This window comes from Myotis davidii, unplaced genomic scaffold (assembly GCF_000327345.1).
Source record: "Myotis davidii unplaced genomic scaffold, ASM32734v1 scaffold535, whole genome shotgun sequence".
NCBI classification, from domain to species: domain Eukaryota; kingdom Metazoa; phylum Chordata; class Mammalia; order Chiroptera; family Vespertilionidae; genus Myotis; species Myotis davidii.
Genome location: NW_006286980.1, coordinates 1,685,838 through 1,700,215, shown reverse-complemented (window position 1 = coordinate 1,700,215; position 14,378 = coordinate 1,685,838). Strand labels below are relative to the sequence as shown.

The 14,378-nt window shown below is 33.2% G+C and overlaps 1 protein-coding gene across 3 annotated transcripts in view; it reads left to right on the top strand.

Moving 5' to 3' along the window:
* Positions 1–11,085, top strand: part of FGFR1OP2 (FGFR1 oncogene partner 2) — a 19,233-nt gene extending 8,148 nt beyond the window's left edge. For 2 of the 3 annotated variants that reach the window (XM_015560780.1, XM_006758925.2), the window contains exons 3-7: positions 941–1,058; positions 2,498–2,640; positions 5,383–5,496; positions 7,973–8,086; positions 9,082–11,085. In XM_015560780.1, coding sequence (XP_015416266.1) covers positions 941–1,058; positions 2,498–2,640; positions 5,383–5,496; positions 7,973–8,086; positions 9,082–9,219 — 627 coding nt within the window. In that variant the 3' untranslated portion in view covers positions 9,220–11,085. The remainder of the gene's footprint in view (positions 1–940; positions 1,059–2,497; positions 2,641–5,382; positions 5,497–7,972; positions 8,087–9,081) is intronic. The other variant, XM_006758926.2, reaches the window with a different exon arrangement.
* The last annotated feature ends 3,293 nt before the right edge of the window (positions 11,086–14,378 follow it).

Here is a 14,378-nt window from a genome sequence, read left to right as displayed (position 1 = left end):
GAGTCCTCCGTCACTGAAGCAAGCAAGCCTCATGTTAGTTTCAAGCTACCTGGCTGTCGGCCGCCATCTTGGCTGACAGTTAATTTGCATATCTCGCTGATTAGCCAATGAAAAGGGTAGCAGTTGTACGCCAATTACCATGTTTCTCTTTTATTAGTGTAGATACTGCTATGAATAGTTTTGTACAAGTTTCTGTGTGGACATGTTTTCAGTTATCTTGGGTATATAATTCAGAGTGGAATGGATGGGTCATATAATAGCTCTGTGTATAATTTTTTGAGGATCTGCCAGACTGTTTTTCATAGTAGTTACATCTTACATTCCCATCAATAATATTTGAGGGTTACAATTTCTCCACATTCTCTCCAGCACTTGTTATTTGTCTTTTTTATTAAAGCCATCCTAGCTGTTATGAAGTGGTATCTTATATTGAATTGCATTTCCCTAGTGACTAATGATTTTAAGCATTTTTTCATGTGCTGTTGGTCATTTGTATATTTTCTTTAGAGCATTGTCTCTTCAAATCCTTTGCCAGTTTTTTCTCCAGCTTTATTGACATAAAACATTGTATATGTTTAAAGTATACAGTGGGATGATTTGATACACATGTATTGTGAAGTGATTACCATAAGATTAGTTAGCATTTCCCTCACCTGACATAATTACCTTTTTCATGTGTGTGGTGAGAACATTTAAGATCTACCCTCTTAGCAACTTTCAAACACACAATACAGTATTGTTAATTATAGTCACCGTGCTATGCATTATATCCCCAGAACTTACCTTATTTGCCAATTTTTTAATTGGGTTTTCTTATCATTCATTTAGTTGTGAGAATTCTTTATATATTCTGGATACTAGACCCTTATCTGATATATGATTCAGATTTACATTTTCAAATACTTTCTTCCCACATGTTCTTTTTTAATATTTTCATTAGTATCAAGAAGAAATTCAAGAACTTAATGAAGTTGCAAGACATCGGCCACGGTCTACATTAGTTATGGGAATCCAGCAAGAAAACAGACAAATCAGAGAATTGCAACAAGAAAACAAAGGCAAGATATACTATTACTACATATAGCAAATCAAAAGAGAACTTTCCTTCCGGTTGGCATGGCTCAATGGTTGAGCATTGACCTATGAACCAGGAAGTCACGGTTTAATTCCTAGTCAGGGCACATGCCCAGATGGATTGTAGGCTCCCTCCCCAGTGTGGGTCATGCAGGGGGTAGCCTATCAGTGATTCTCTCTCTGATGTTTCTGTCTCTCTCTCCTCCTCCCTTCCTCTCTGAAATCAATAAAAATATTTTTTTAAAAGAGAGAGAACTTTACAATTGTACTGTCAACTTGGGATCAATTAATATTGTCAAACATGGGAAAATAATCAACTAAATTTACTTTTTGATGTTAATGTCATCTCTACTTCATAGGTCTATTGCCCTTTCTTCTGTTCTACATTTGAATGTCTGCCTTGCTTGGAGTCATCTTACATTCTGACTTTAAATATTCAGTTTGTGCCATTGTTGTTACCTATGAAATAACTCAATTTTATTCTCTGCAATCCCAGCACTTTGTTCCCCAGCTTAGGTGTTCATAGTCTCTTCCTGAACAATCCTAATTCGTCTCCCTGATTCCATCCCCTGCAATCCATCTTCAACACTGGCATCAGATTGATTTTTTTAAATTATCTGATCATATTATTTAGCTTAAGAACCCTCATTGTACAACATCAGGTCTTCAAATAACATCAATTTGTTCATTTCATTTTATAGTTGGTGAAATGCTATAGGAAGTTAACTATTTTTTATGTCATTTAGTCTTTGGTAAAATTGATTTTGTTATATGTCATTTTGCTTAAAGTCACGGAACCTGTCAGTTTCCTTGTGTACTTATTTCTTTATCCAATGGGCCATCAAAGTCAACTCCAAGCTTTCTTTTCTTTCTTCTTCTTCCCATACCTCTCTTCTCTATGAAACCTTTGCTTTTGCCATCCCAAACTAGTTCCTAAATGTACTGTCACTTTCATGCCTCCCTGCTTAGAATGTTTTTTATTTTTCAGCTCAAGGAATGCAGGTTCACCTCAATACCATACTTCTGTGAAGCTTTCAACAATTTCTCCTCACAGACTTCTCATATATATTTGAGTAGAGCTCCTCTCTGAACTTACCACATTGTATTACAATTATTTATGTACTTGTTTTTTCGACTACACTCTGAGCTCCATTGCCTTTTGGTTTTCCTAATATAGAGCATCATCTGATACCTAATTGTTATTCATTGAATGGGTATTGAAATGATTCTCAAAAAATGAGTTTTAAATGGTAATTTAAGAACTAATAAAGGACTTCATTTGGTATCTTTTATTTCTGTACTATCCTATATAGCTAGATTATACCCTCTTTATAAGTTGCTTTTTTAATAAAGTAATACGGAAGAGAATATTTTATATATCTTTAACTCAAGTTTGAATAAAATATACTGTTATTCTTGATAGAATTACGTACATCCTTGGAAGAACATCAGTCTGCCTTGGAACTGATAATGAGCAAGTATCGTGAACAAATGTTTAGATTGCTGATGGCTAGCAAAAAAGATGACCCGGGTATAATAATGAAGTTAAAAGAGCAGCACTCAAAGGTAATGCATTCTATAAATATAATTGGAAATGGAATAGAAGGACAATTGGTTAACTTATTTTTTTCATTTCTTGTTATAGATCATTTTATTTTATTTACTCTTCTAACTACCATTGTTCCTAGTAGCTTTAATATATATTAAAAAGTAAACTTTATTTGGGAAATAAAGGTAAGTATTCAATTCAAATTTATTTTTATAAGGTTATCTGCTTTTAAGAAATATTTCTTTAAATAGATTTCTGTATTGACATCTGTTGCAAAAACAAAAATTGGAATGCTAAAAACTTTTTTAAAAAATTGAACACAGATAAAGATAGATTTTTTTTCTTAAAACTATTTTCTAAATAAGGCTGATTCATCCAAACTATCATCTTGATTATAATGGAAAGAACAGGGGGTCAGGGAGAGGAAAAGAACCAACATACTAAAAATTTGCTCTCCTCCCCCCAAATCACATATCAGGAACATAATGTTTAGAGATAGCTAAACTGGTTAAAAATTAGTGTTATTCCTTCTGTTCATTTGTTATTCCTGTGTCTGTTCCTTTTGTGTATGTCCCTTGTGTTTGCTAACAACTGCTATGAAGACAAGTAGAATAATCTTTACCATTTACCTTTTATTTTAAACTGAATTTTAACTGCTGGTATGGAATAAAAATATTAGAATAGATTGTAATTATGAGGTCAATTTCTATAATGGATAATGGTGAGCTAACTATTAGTGGTTATAACTAATATTATTTAAGAAATATTGATTGTTATAAGACATTTTTATCTTTCTCACCTATTGAAACACATTTTAGATTCTTTGAAATGTTTCTTCCATCTTGGGGCTTGTAGATATTTTTAAATTATTCTATTAAAATTAAATACCTAGTAAATAGATCTTTGCGTGACAACTTTGCATATTTGAGGAAGTTAGTAGTCTTGTGTCAAATAGTAAAGTAGTAAATTAATAAATATGAGTTGAATGTTAATTAATTATGCTGTATTCATCTCCTAACCTAAAGGAAAATGTTGGATATTTAAGTAGCAATCTTTTGAATGTAAAATGTATCTGTTGTTAATGAGATTATTATAAAATATTTATGTTTAAGTGTATAACTTAGGAGGTTTTTTTAAAGGTACAAAGGTGAATTGACTTAAAAATTGTTAAAAGAAATGTGATCTTTTTTTTTAATATATTTTATTGATTTTTTACAGAGAGCAAGGGAGAAGGATAGAGAGTTAGAAACATCGATGAAAGAGAAACATCGATCAGCTGCCTCCTGCACACTCCCTACTTGGGATGTGCCTGCAACCAAGGTACATGCCCTTGACCAGAATCCAACATGGGACCCTTGAGTCCGCAGGCTGACGCTCTGTCCACTGATCCAAAACGGTTAGGGCAAGAAATGTAATCTTGAGAAATTTCAGAAGTCCTTCTTTTCAAAAATCTAAGAAATAGCCCTGGCTGGTTTTGCTCACTGGATAGAGCGTCTGCCTGCGGACTGAAGGGTCCCAGGTTTAATTCCAGTCAAGGGCACATGCCCGGGTTGCAGGCTCAATCCCCAGTGAGGGGTGTGCAGGAGGCAGCTGACCAGTAATTATCTCTCATCATTGATGTTTCTATCCCCTTCTCCCTTCCTCTCTGAAATCAATAAAAATACATTTTAAAAAATAAAAATAAGAAATTAATTTTTAAGATCTAAAGAGAAGAATACTTTGACCAAAAAAAGTGCTTAGAGTAAGGTACTGCACCTTGCTATTCCAATCTGGTAGTAGCTATGACAGAAGTGAATATTTTCTGAAACACATGAGATTTTACCATTCATCAGAGAGCTGTTTTATTAATTAGCAAAATGAAACATTTCTTAAGATAGTTGTAAACCATCTTTTTTTATTATATAAATTAAGTTCGTCATACGTGCCAATCCTTACCTTCCATAAAATGACTATTCAGTTACTTGTTATTAATTCTAACTAATACATATTAATGTTTGTGATTTTGATTTTCCCCAAAAAGGAGACACTTTGACTCAATTAAACAAACATCTATTAACATTTGCACTGGCTTAGTTATTATTAATAATAGGATGAATGAATGAATAAGTTCCATTATTCTATAATAGGAGCTTACAGTGTAATGGGAGATACAGATACAAACATAACTATCTGATATAAGGTCAAATGTGATGAATCCTAAAATAGAGATATGAATTATTACAGGAATAGCAGAGGAAGCAAGATTAGTTCTCATGAAGAGCATCTGGGAAGGAGTAAGGAAAGGAAGAAATCCAACTAAATTCAGTTTTGAATTAATCAGTGGGGGTTGGGCATCAACAATCAGAGGTGGGTGAGCAGAGAAACTGGTATGATTCAGGTGCAGAAATTGGAGATTCTAGGACATGTTTAGGTACTAGTGCTCTGACATACCTAAACACAAAAAAAATTTTATAACACATTTAGGGGTAACAGAGTCACACATAACAGCATTTTGAAGTAAGAGACCCTTTTGGGACTACTGTAATATAGAATTTTGCCCTTAATCTGAAAGTTTTTGAGCACACATTTAAAAATCAAAATGAGACCTCATTTTCATCCAGATATTCATTTTATTCATTATTTTTGAACAGATGCCTTTTTGGAAATCTTAAAAAAGCAAACATTTCAAACAGTTGGCTAACACGCATGAACTAACACTCATTCAGTTTTTAAATTACGGATAATATCCGTATTAACATTATAATGACTCTGTACTACAGATTGACATGGTACATCGTAACAGCTCCGAAGGATTCTTCCTTGATGCATCTCGACACATCCTTGAAGCACCTCAACATGGACTGGAGAGAAGGCACTTGGAAGCAAATCAGAATGTACACTATATAAAACAGTCAATTTTGGGGATGCGGATGGAAGGGGGGGTCCATTTAAGAGTTTTTTTACATTGAATTTTTCTACCAGATTAAATCAGCACATAAATGAAATTAAGTTTTAAAATGCTGTGCTAGCCATGCAAAAATATTCAATGTAGAAACTTTAAATCTGTCATTGATTCTCCGTGTATTGTATCATACACATCCTGTTAGAAAAGGGCAGGCCTTAAAGGTTGTTCAGGCGAGCTTTTCATTTTGTTGCCCTTACTGCTGCTGCAAATTTAGTAAACTTTAAACAGTTATTCTCTTTCTGGACATCAAAGATATGTTCTTGGCAGTCATTTTAATCTGATTTCATAAAAATTTTGTTCAAATTATTAAATGAACTGTTTTAACTCAGATTTTTGACAGTTTGTTGTCCTTTAGTTTGAGTTTATAATAAAATGCCTTGTATATGTGTTATTAAGTGTAGTATAGTATACTCTCCATTGTGTTTTAGCTGTCTGTTTGTTTGTTTGCTTGTTTGTTTTTTACCTTACTTATAGCTGGTCTTTATTGAGCCAAATTGAAATAAACCTAAGCAAAAAAGTTACAGTGAAAGGCATGTCAAGACAGTTCAAGGATTATTTTGCTAACACTTCTTGCCTTTAGTTTTGAAAACACAGGTCTGGCCTCTTGTGCCCAATAAAAGATCTATGATACTTCTCCAAAGATTTTATTGTAATAAGTGAATCATTCATGAACTTGGCCTATAAAAATACTGCTCTGATCAAAGAATTGGGTGGTTTTTTTCATGATGATTTTCTTAGACTCTGTCCTGAAGAAAAAAAAATGGTGGTATCTTGTTTTCCCTTTTAAAGGCAAGGAATTATTTGTTTCCTGTGTAATCATTTAACCTAGGTCAGTCCCATAGGATATCAAATCATAAACTGAGCTAGCTATTTGTATTCAAAATTTTTACTCATTACCCTTATTCAATTTGTCCCTGCAGTTATCTGTATTTAACTTACTTTTAAACATTACATGCTTCCTTTATATTGGGAGGGATTTTAATCATTTTTAAGAATATGACAGATGTTTGTCTTGATATCATTCTTGCTACCATAATCTAATTTGGGGACATCCAACAGAACTTTCTGAAATGATGGAAATGTTCTTTATCTGCACTGTTCAATATGGAAGCTGAGAGCCACATGTGCTTTTGAGTACTTAAAGTGTCACTACTACAACTGAGGAACTGAATTGCTAATTTCTTTAAATGTATTTGATTTTATTTCATGTAAATTTAAATAGCACCATATTGGATGATGTCAGATCTATATTTTACCTTTTCTGTGTACTAGAATTGTATAGAAAGGACCTATATTTTTGTTGGTTAAGAAAGTATTAAATGTGTTTGCTAAAGATATTCCTATTCTTCATCTTATTTTCTCCATAGTTTGCTAATTTGTTTGGGTTTTTTTTTGGCGGGGGGGGTCCTACTCAAATCCATTCTACTGTTAGAGAATATACAACTACTTAAGAGGCTTAATGTTTATTTGGAGAACTATTAACTTTTATATTAAACTTTTGGTCTTAATATAGTAAAAGAACCCTCAAGTGCCAGTGAACAATGGTTTGTAGAAGGTTTTCATTTAAAAAATGATTATTCTTAAGTTTATGTTGATTTTAAATGTTTTGTCTGTATCTTTCACTTTGACTGTAAGCTCCTTAAAATCAGGGAACATGTCTTAACGGAATTCATTTTTCTGTTGCCTAGTACAGGTGTGCAAAAAAAGAAAAATGAATGGGATTGGAAGAATTTTGTGTTACTTGTTGTACTAAAAAAGTGGATGACTATTTTATACTGAAATTATGTTTTGAATAGTTTGCAAAGAAGGCCATTTAATATTTTAATACTTAAAAGCAGAACTATGTTCATTTTACTCAGTATGTATTATTTGTTATGTACTGAACACTTATAGGCAAATATAAACAAGATACAGTTTCTGCTGTCAAAGAGGATTATAATCGAGGAAGTTCTAGATTGGATTGAGATGGATTTTTAGGTATGGGTAGTACAGAAAAGATTTATAAATCATGAAAACTTCAGGGAAAAGAGGTGGAATATGTCAGAAAGTTTTATCTTTCCCATTACTTCGACAAGTCATATAGGTAGGTGCAAAAAAGAAAAGTTGCTGATCATTTGTAGTGAAAGGAATGTGAAATGAGCTCTCTTCTTACAAGTGGGTTTACTTAAATTATGCTGCTTAGTCTTAATTCTAGTCCTAAAATCTGATTTCAAAAGCAAGATCATGGTCAGTCAGCTTTCTTGTAAATACCTGTTTATTATATTAATTATATTCATGTTAAATGGCAGTATGTGAATATTACATTCATATTAAGTGGCAGTAAAGATTTTATAGAGAGGAGAGGATCCAAAAATAACAATAATACAGTATTTCACTAATTTGCAACTCCCATCTCTCTTTTTCAGGAATTACAAGCACATATTGACCAGATAACTGAAATGGCAGCAGTAATGAAGAAAGCCATTGAAATTGATGAGCAACAGGGTTGTAAGGAACAGGAAAGAATATTTCAGCTTGAAGTAAGTTTTAAATTGTAAAAGTAGGTGAAACTGCTCAAAGATCTATGCCAGAAAATATATCCCATAAATCATTGTCCTTTATTTTGTGTAGTGAAAGCATAAACCATTATTGAATAAGCCAAATCAGTAGAATAGACTTTTGTACTTTAAAAGCTTCATTTTGAAATTATGGTGGAGAAATTGGTTGTACAGGACCAAAATTATTTCTCTTTCTAAGCATACAAGATTCAAACTTTTCCAGTAAAGGGCCAGATAGTAAATTTTTTAGATTTTACAAACTAGTCTGTTGGAACTACTCAACTCTTCCATTGTAATGCAAAATTTACAGTAAGATTTAATTTACAATAACAGACCCCAAGCCAGACTGTAGTTTGCTGATCCCTGCCTTTTACCATTGAACTTAGAAAGTAAAATCAAAGGCAGAGTGGTAGAGAATAAATTATGAAAATTATTTTAAAATGTGTGCACATTTCTTATAATATCTACAAAAAAAAGGCAAAGTTGTTTACCTTTTGGTCTAGATTTGGTCACTTACTTTCTTTTTTGAAAAACATCATGATTTACTCAACCGGCCCTGTTGTCAAATTCCTGTAAGGTAAGAAACCAGATGGCTTGTCTTGTATTCCATGCTATCATGGAGGTAATAAAAGTACTAAAGTACTAAGAGGTTGTAGTCCCAGGGTATTACTCACAAACTTTCTGAGTGTATTTAAATATAAATCTAGATGTTAAAATAAGGCAATTTTTGAGGTTCTGTCTACAATTATAGCTGCATAAATAAGAAGACTTTGCAGAGGTAGAAGCCATTGAACACGATTCCTTCCTCTTTAAAATAAAGTGTTCTCTGGATTCAGGTTGCCAACTTCAGTTGCATATATATCATTCAGTGCATTTCTGTCAGTTACAGAACTTGCTTCTTATTTGTTATACTGTATGTTAGTGCTCTTGTAGCTGGCTAACTTGGTGGCTGCATCTTTGTCTTTATTTTCTTATAGCAAGAAAACAAAGGCTTGAGAGAGATCCTTCAAATAACCCGAGAGTCGTTTCTGAACCTTAGGAAAGATGATGTATCAGAAAATACTTCTTTGTCAGCATTAGTGACGAATAGCGACCTGAGTCTGAGGAAGAGCTGAAGAGTCTGAGTTTCTTACAAGGCTCCAAATGATCCCTGGGACTGGTCTACTGACGTTAATGAATTAACAGGAAAATCAATCTCACGCTACTCTTTTTTCCCCTTTAACATGTACAGTGCACTGTAAATTACATTTTTAAGAGTAAGCAACAAAAAATGCATAGTTCATGGTATTAGACTTTATTCCAAAATGCAGTTGAAAAGTAGAAACAAGAGTTTGTTAATTGCTGAACAAATTGAAGATTTTTACAGTGACTGCTGAACATTTCAAGAGCTTCCAGTGGTGCTGTTGGCTTTCCGGATGATACTTGGAATATTCCCAGTAAATGTGTGGGAATTCATGAAGTTATCCCAATTTTAAAATACACATTTTGCCACAGTTTGGTGAGTGGAAGATCATCATACTAAGTTTTATCCTCCCTGTTTGGTGTCAAAGTTAACAAATAGCTTATGTACCATGAGACTTTAGCTTTAATGATTGCCTATCTACCTTCCCGTTAATTTAAATTCTTGTCCAAAAAAAAAAAATCAGTTTGAAAGGCTGTAGGAATGTCTTATATACACCATAAACAAAAGAGGTAATTTAATTTTAGCAAACTTACCATAATACTCTGCAAACAATTGTCCATAATTGCTAAGCATATGAGAAAGCATTTCAGGAATGAAAGAGAAGAAATACTACTTTCTAAGAAAGAAGATCTTATAAGAGACATATTTAGTAGGTTAAACTACTCTGAAAGAATAAGTTTTGCTTTTAAATCATTAATGAAGAGATTTTTCTCTTATGTGGTTGATATTTAAGGATACTGTGTAGCTCATTTAGCTAGCAGTTGAAATGTTTGATAAAGCAAGCTAGGTATGGTTATTTCAAAGTAAGTTGGGATATCCTCTGCCTCATAGAGTCCCTTTTTTAAAAGTAACTGTTAAGTGAGATAGAAAAAGTAAATTAAAAAAGTAATTTCTGGATCTATTCTTAAAGCACCCATGTGGTCCTCATAACCTATGAAATTTTTCTTATCACTTTCCAGTTAAAGAGGGACAAAAAAATCCATGGAGTTAGGAGTATTTGTTTTATTTTTTTAATAAAATATATATCCAGTATGTAAATTTTTAAAAGCCACCAAAAATAGAAATGTGCTTTATCAATTGAAATGTAATTTTTTTCTTATTTTTGGTGATTACAGAATAAAAAGATCAAAGAAGTATCAGATATAAATATATTATGCTCATTTATATTAAATACATATTAAAATTAGCATAATAGAAAATTTACTTTGAGTATAAATTTGTTAAATATTTACATGGTAATTTTTATGTGTAATTTCATATATTGGTAAAATTAAAAACTACTTTTCAGAATTTTTCTATCTTAAGTTTGGGGTAAGTGGGGTTGATAGGGCTGATTGAATAGAAAAGGGCTATTGACCCAAACATTAAATTGATTTTTGTTCTCATTCAGAGGCCTTAATGTTTTATAAATAAATGACAGTTTTTATTTTTTAACTTTTCTATTCATTTTTTGGGAAAGTATTCCTTAATTTGATGGCACATTCATTCATATAGTTTTTATCCCAAGTTAGAATGAAATAAGCTACACAGTTGAGATTGTCTGAGGCAGTTTGAGGCAGCTCTATTATAAAACATTACTTGATAATTATTTTTGTAAACCAATAAGTTGAATTAATTTATTCTTAGTCTTCTTACTTGGATATAATTCTAAGATCTTGCTATTTAAAGACATTTACTTTGTCATATAGAAACAGTTTTCCACCCCATACTTTTTTGTTAAGCAGAACCTTACATTTATTCTGAAGGTGTGTAGTGCATAGGAGCCTATTTTATCAATAAAGATGAGTGATTAAAATTAGTGTGCTCTCCAAGTTAATTTTAAAATAATGCTGACATTTATTTTTTGGGTTTTTTTTATCTCTTCTTGGGGTTTTAATGATATTTAATAACAGGTATCAAATACATCAAGGAGTGAACTTTATACTAAAACATTCTATACAAATGCTGCTGTGGAGATAAGTATGGATATTGAATTTTTTTAGTATTATGTTCTTTGAAATGGATAACAACCTAGGACCTCAGAGAATTAACTTGGAAAGAAACATTTTCATTGCATAAAATTGTAACCCCCCTCCCAAAGAAGAGATCATTGCAATATCATTGCAACATTAGAAGCCTCCTACCAGTTCACCAGAGAAAAATGAGAAGTAATCAGTGATTTACATTTTCTTTATGATAACAGCACATTTGGAAAGGGAGTCGGGCATCCCAAATTTTGGTCTGGGCACTACTTTATAACTGACTTCATATAATTGGCTCCTTCATCAAGGATTTCCTAATTATTCTCACCACAAAAACAACATAATTATGATACGATAAAATAAAGGGTTCAGATAACATGATTTCTGAAGTCCATTCCTACCCAGCCAGTGTAATAGGGGGAAAGGAGGACCTATGTAATACTTGCAACAATAAAGCCTTTTTTAAAAATAAAAAAAGGATCACAGTTGGATTCCTGGCCAGGGCACATGCCTGGGTTGCCAGCTTCATCCCCAGTAGGGGGTGAGCAGGAGGCAGCGGATCAATGATTCTCTCTCATCATTAATGGTTCTCTCTCCTCTTTCCTCTCTGAAATAAGTAAAAATATACTTTTTAAAAAATAAAGTCCGCCGAAACCGGTTTGGCTCAGTGGATAGAGCGTCAGCCTGCGGACTGGAGGGTCCCAGGTTCGATTCCGGTCAGGGGCATGTGCCTTGGTTGTGGGCACATCCCCGGTGGGGAGTGGGCAGGAGGCAGCTGGTCGATGTTTCTCATCGATGTTTCTAACTCTCTATCTCTCTCCTTTCCTCTCTGTAAAAACTCAATAAAAAATATTTAAAAAAAAAATAAAGTCCATTTGTGGTCTAATATTCTAGCAATTTCTTTGTTAAAATCAGTTACTATCTCATCTTCTATGGAATTCAATTGATCTATAGCACTGGTGAGCTACTGTGGTTTGAAAACATGGTAGGTAGCCTATAACAGGTTATCAGAAACAAAATAGGACAGTATACTTTTCCAATACTATTACTTTTCTTCAGTTTGACATACCTGAAGTTCTAATGAACTAACCCACTAAAGACATCAGCTTGCCCCAGAATTCCTTCATTTCTTATGATTTCATTTGTGCTTAAACTGATTCTTTAAATAATTATTTTTAATTAAATAATGGTTTTTATAGCTATGAAGCTGTCTTCTTATGTCTTGTTACTGTGGTACAAAGATAGTTGGCAAAAAATTTTTATAAGATTTTTATAATGAGACATTTTAGCATTTTTTTCAAAATAGGAATTTATTATTAAAAAATTGTACAAACGAGCTTTTTATTACTCACAAATTAACATAAATTTTAACAATTTGTATCCCCCTCCAAAAAAGTGTGTTGTGTCTTTACAATCTTCACTGGCAATGCGTTTTGATGGTATAGAAAATAACTCACAAACATTTTGTAAAACTTTGTTAGAACATACCAAGATATGGCAGAAGTCAGAATCCCTACGGTGAATTATAAAAAAAAATTTTCTTCAAGTTTAAGTGTTACTGCGGTTATATAAATAGTGTGGATTATGGAATAAATCATTTCCAAGACACTTCCAAAAGTAAAAGTTGAAAATTTTCCAGCTACCCGAAATTTCAAAAATCTATTGCGCTTTGAAAAAACTCTAAAGCAGCATCATTTCAAATGATGGTTAACTCACAAATGTGCATACAACCACCCTGTCACTCAGACATGTCAAGTCCCAGGCAGAGCTGGTGGCAGAGGCTCTGACAGTTAAAAGGCCATGAGGAGCAGCTACGCAGCCCAAGGCACCCAGGTTACATTCTCATGATGGAAAAAAAAAAAAGTTAAAACTGAAGGGACTTTTCTTACAAGTGCCAAGCCTCTACTTCAAAAGTAGCTCCATTAAACACTGAGTGCTTTGACTTCCTCATCACTTTAAAACACAGATGGTACAAAGGGCTTCATATAGAGATTTTTTGAAATTGTATTTTACATCAATGCTAATAACTAATTTAGCCGAAAGAACTACAAAATGCAGATAAAGATTAACAAAACAAAAATTCATGTCACTTAATATGGTTTAAATTAGAAATCAGCTATCAATACTCTTTTAAAGGGCCAGAAAACAAACCAGGCCATTATTTGGAATATAAATTAATCATCCATATAAAAGTTCTGTTATCTATATAAATTAGATCTATTTTCAAATTGAAATAATTTAGCTATTTAAATTACCATTTTAAACAAAAAAGCAAAAACTATACATTTAAAATGATATAGTAAATGTGTTTTTATCACAAAAATAAGCAAAAGAATGACACCTTTTGTTACTATATGATACTAAGAGAGATGCAATTAAGTAATGACTTTTTAAGTTTGTTCTCCTTTTGTACTCAGAAGTTCAAAGACCCAGTATCAAATCCCTAAATCTCTAAACAGTAGCAAAAAAACTCAGTCTAACACTCAAACCACCCTCTGTGCCCCTGCCCCCCAGGTTTAGACGGACTAAAGTGTGAGAAATTTTCCAGGACTTGTGAAAAGAAAACATCAGGGCTTTATGTGAGAATCAGTTTTTTTAATTTGTGTGCGTGTGTGTGTGTGTGTGTGTGTGTGTGTGTGTGTGTGTGTGTATCTATTTAATGGAACAAGTTGATTATGTAAACCAAGAGGTAATTTCTCAAGTATTTTGGAATACGGAAAAGCTTCCCTATCACCCATTTTTCGGTCATCTTTTCATCACTTAGAATTATAATCTCCATGCATCGGTAAGGACACCACACAGATACACAAGCCTGTTTTCTTATTAGACTTGCACTGGAGATTGCTGAAGCAGGCTGGGCACAAACACCAAAGCTGCAGCAGTGCCTGCCTGTGTTCTTCAGGATCACACTGACCAAGCCCTTTGGCATCTACAGAAGCAGGGGTGTTCTCTCTCCAGCTGGCTGCTCCTTCTGGAAGAGCTCTCTGATCTGGGTTAATCGGCCATACAGTCTCTCTCTCAATGGAGGGATGTGGTAGCTGGGATCCAGGATGTTGGTCACTCTGCGTTCCCTCTCTCGTTTCCATAACTTGTATGGGTGGGGAGGAAAACATGGCAGCCCTCTCTCTCC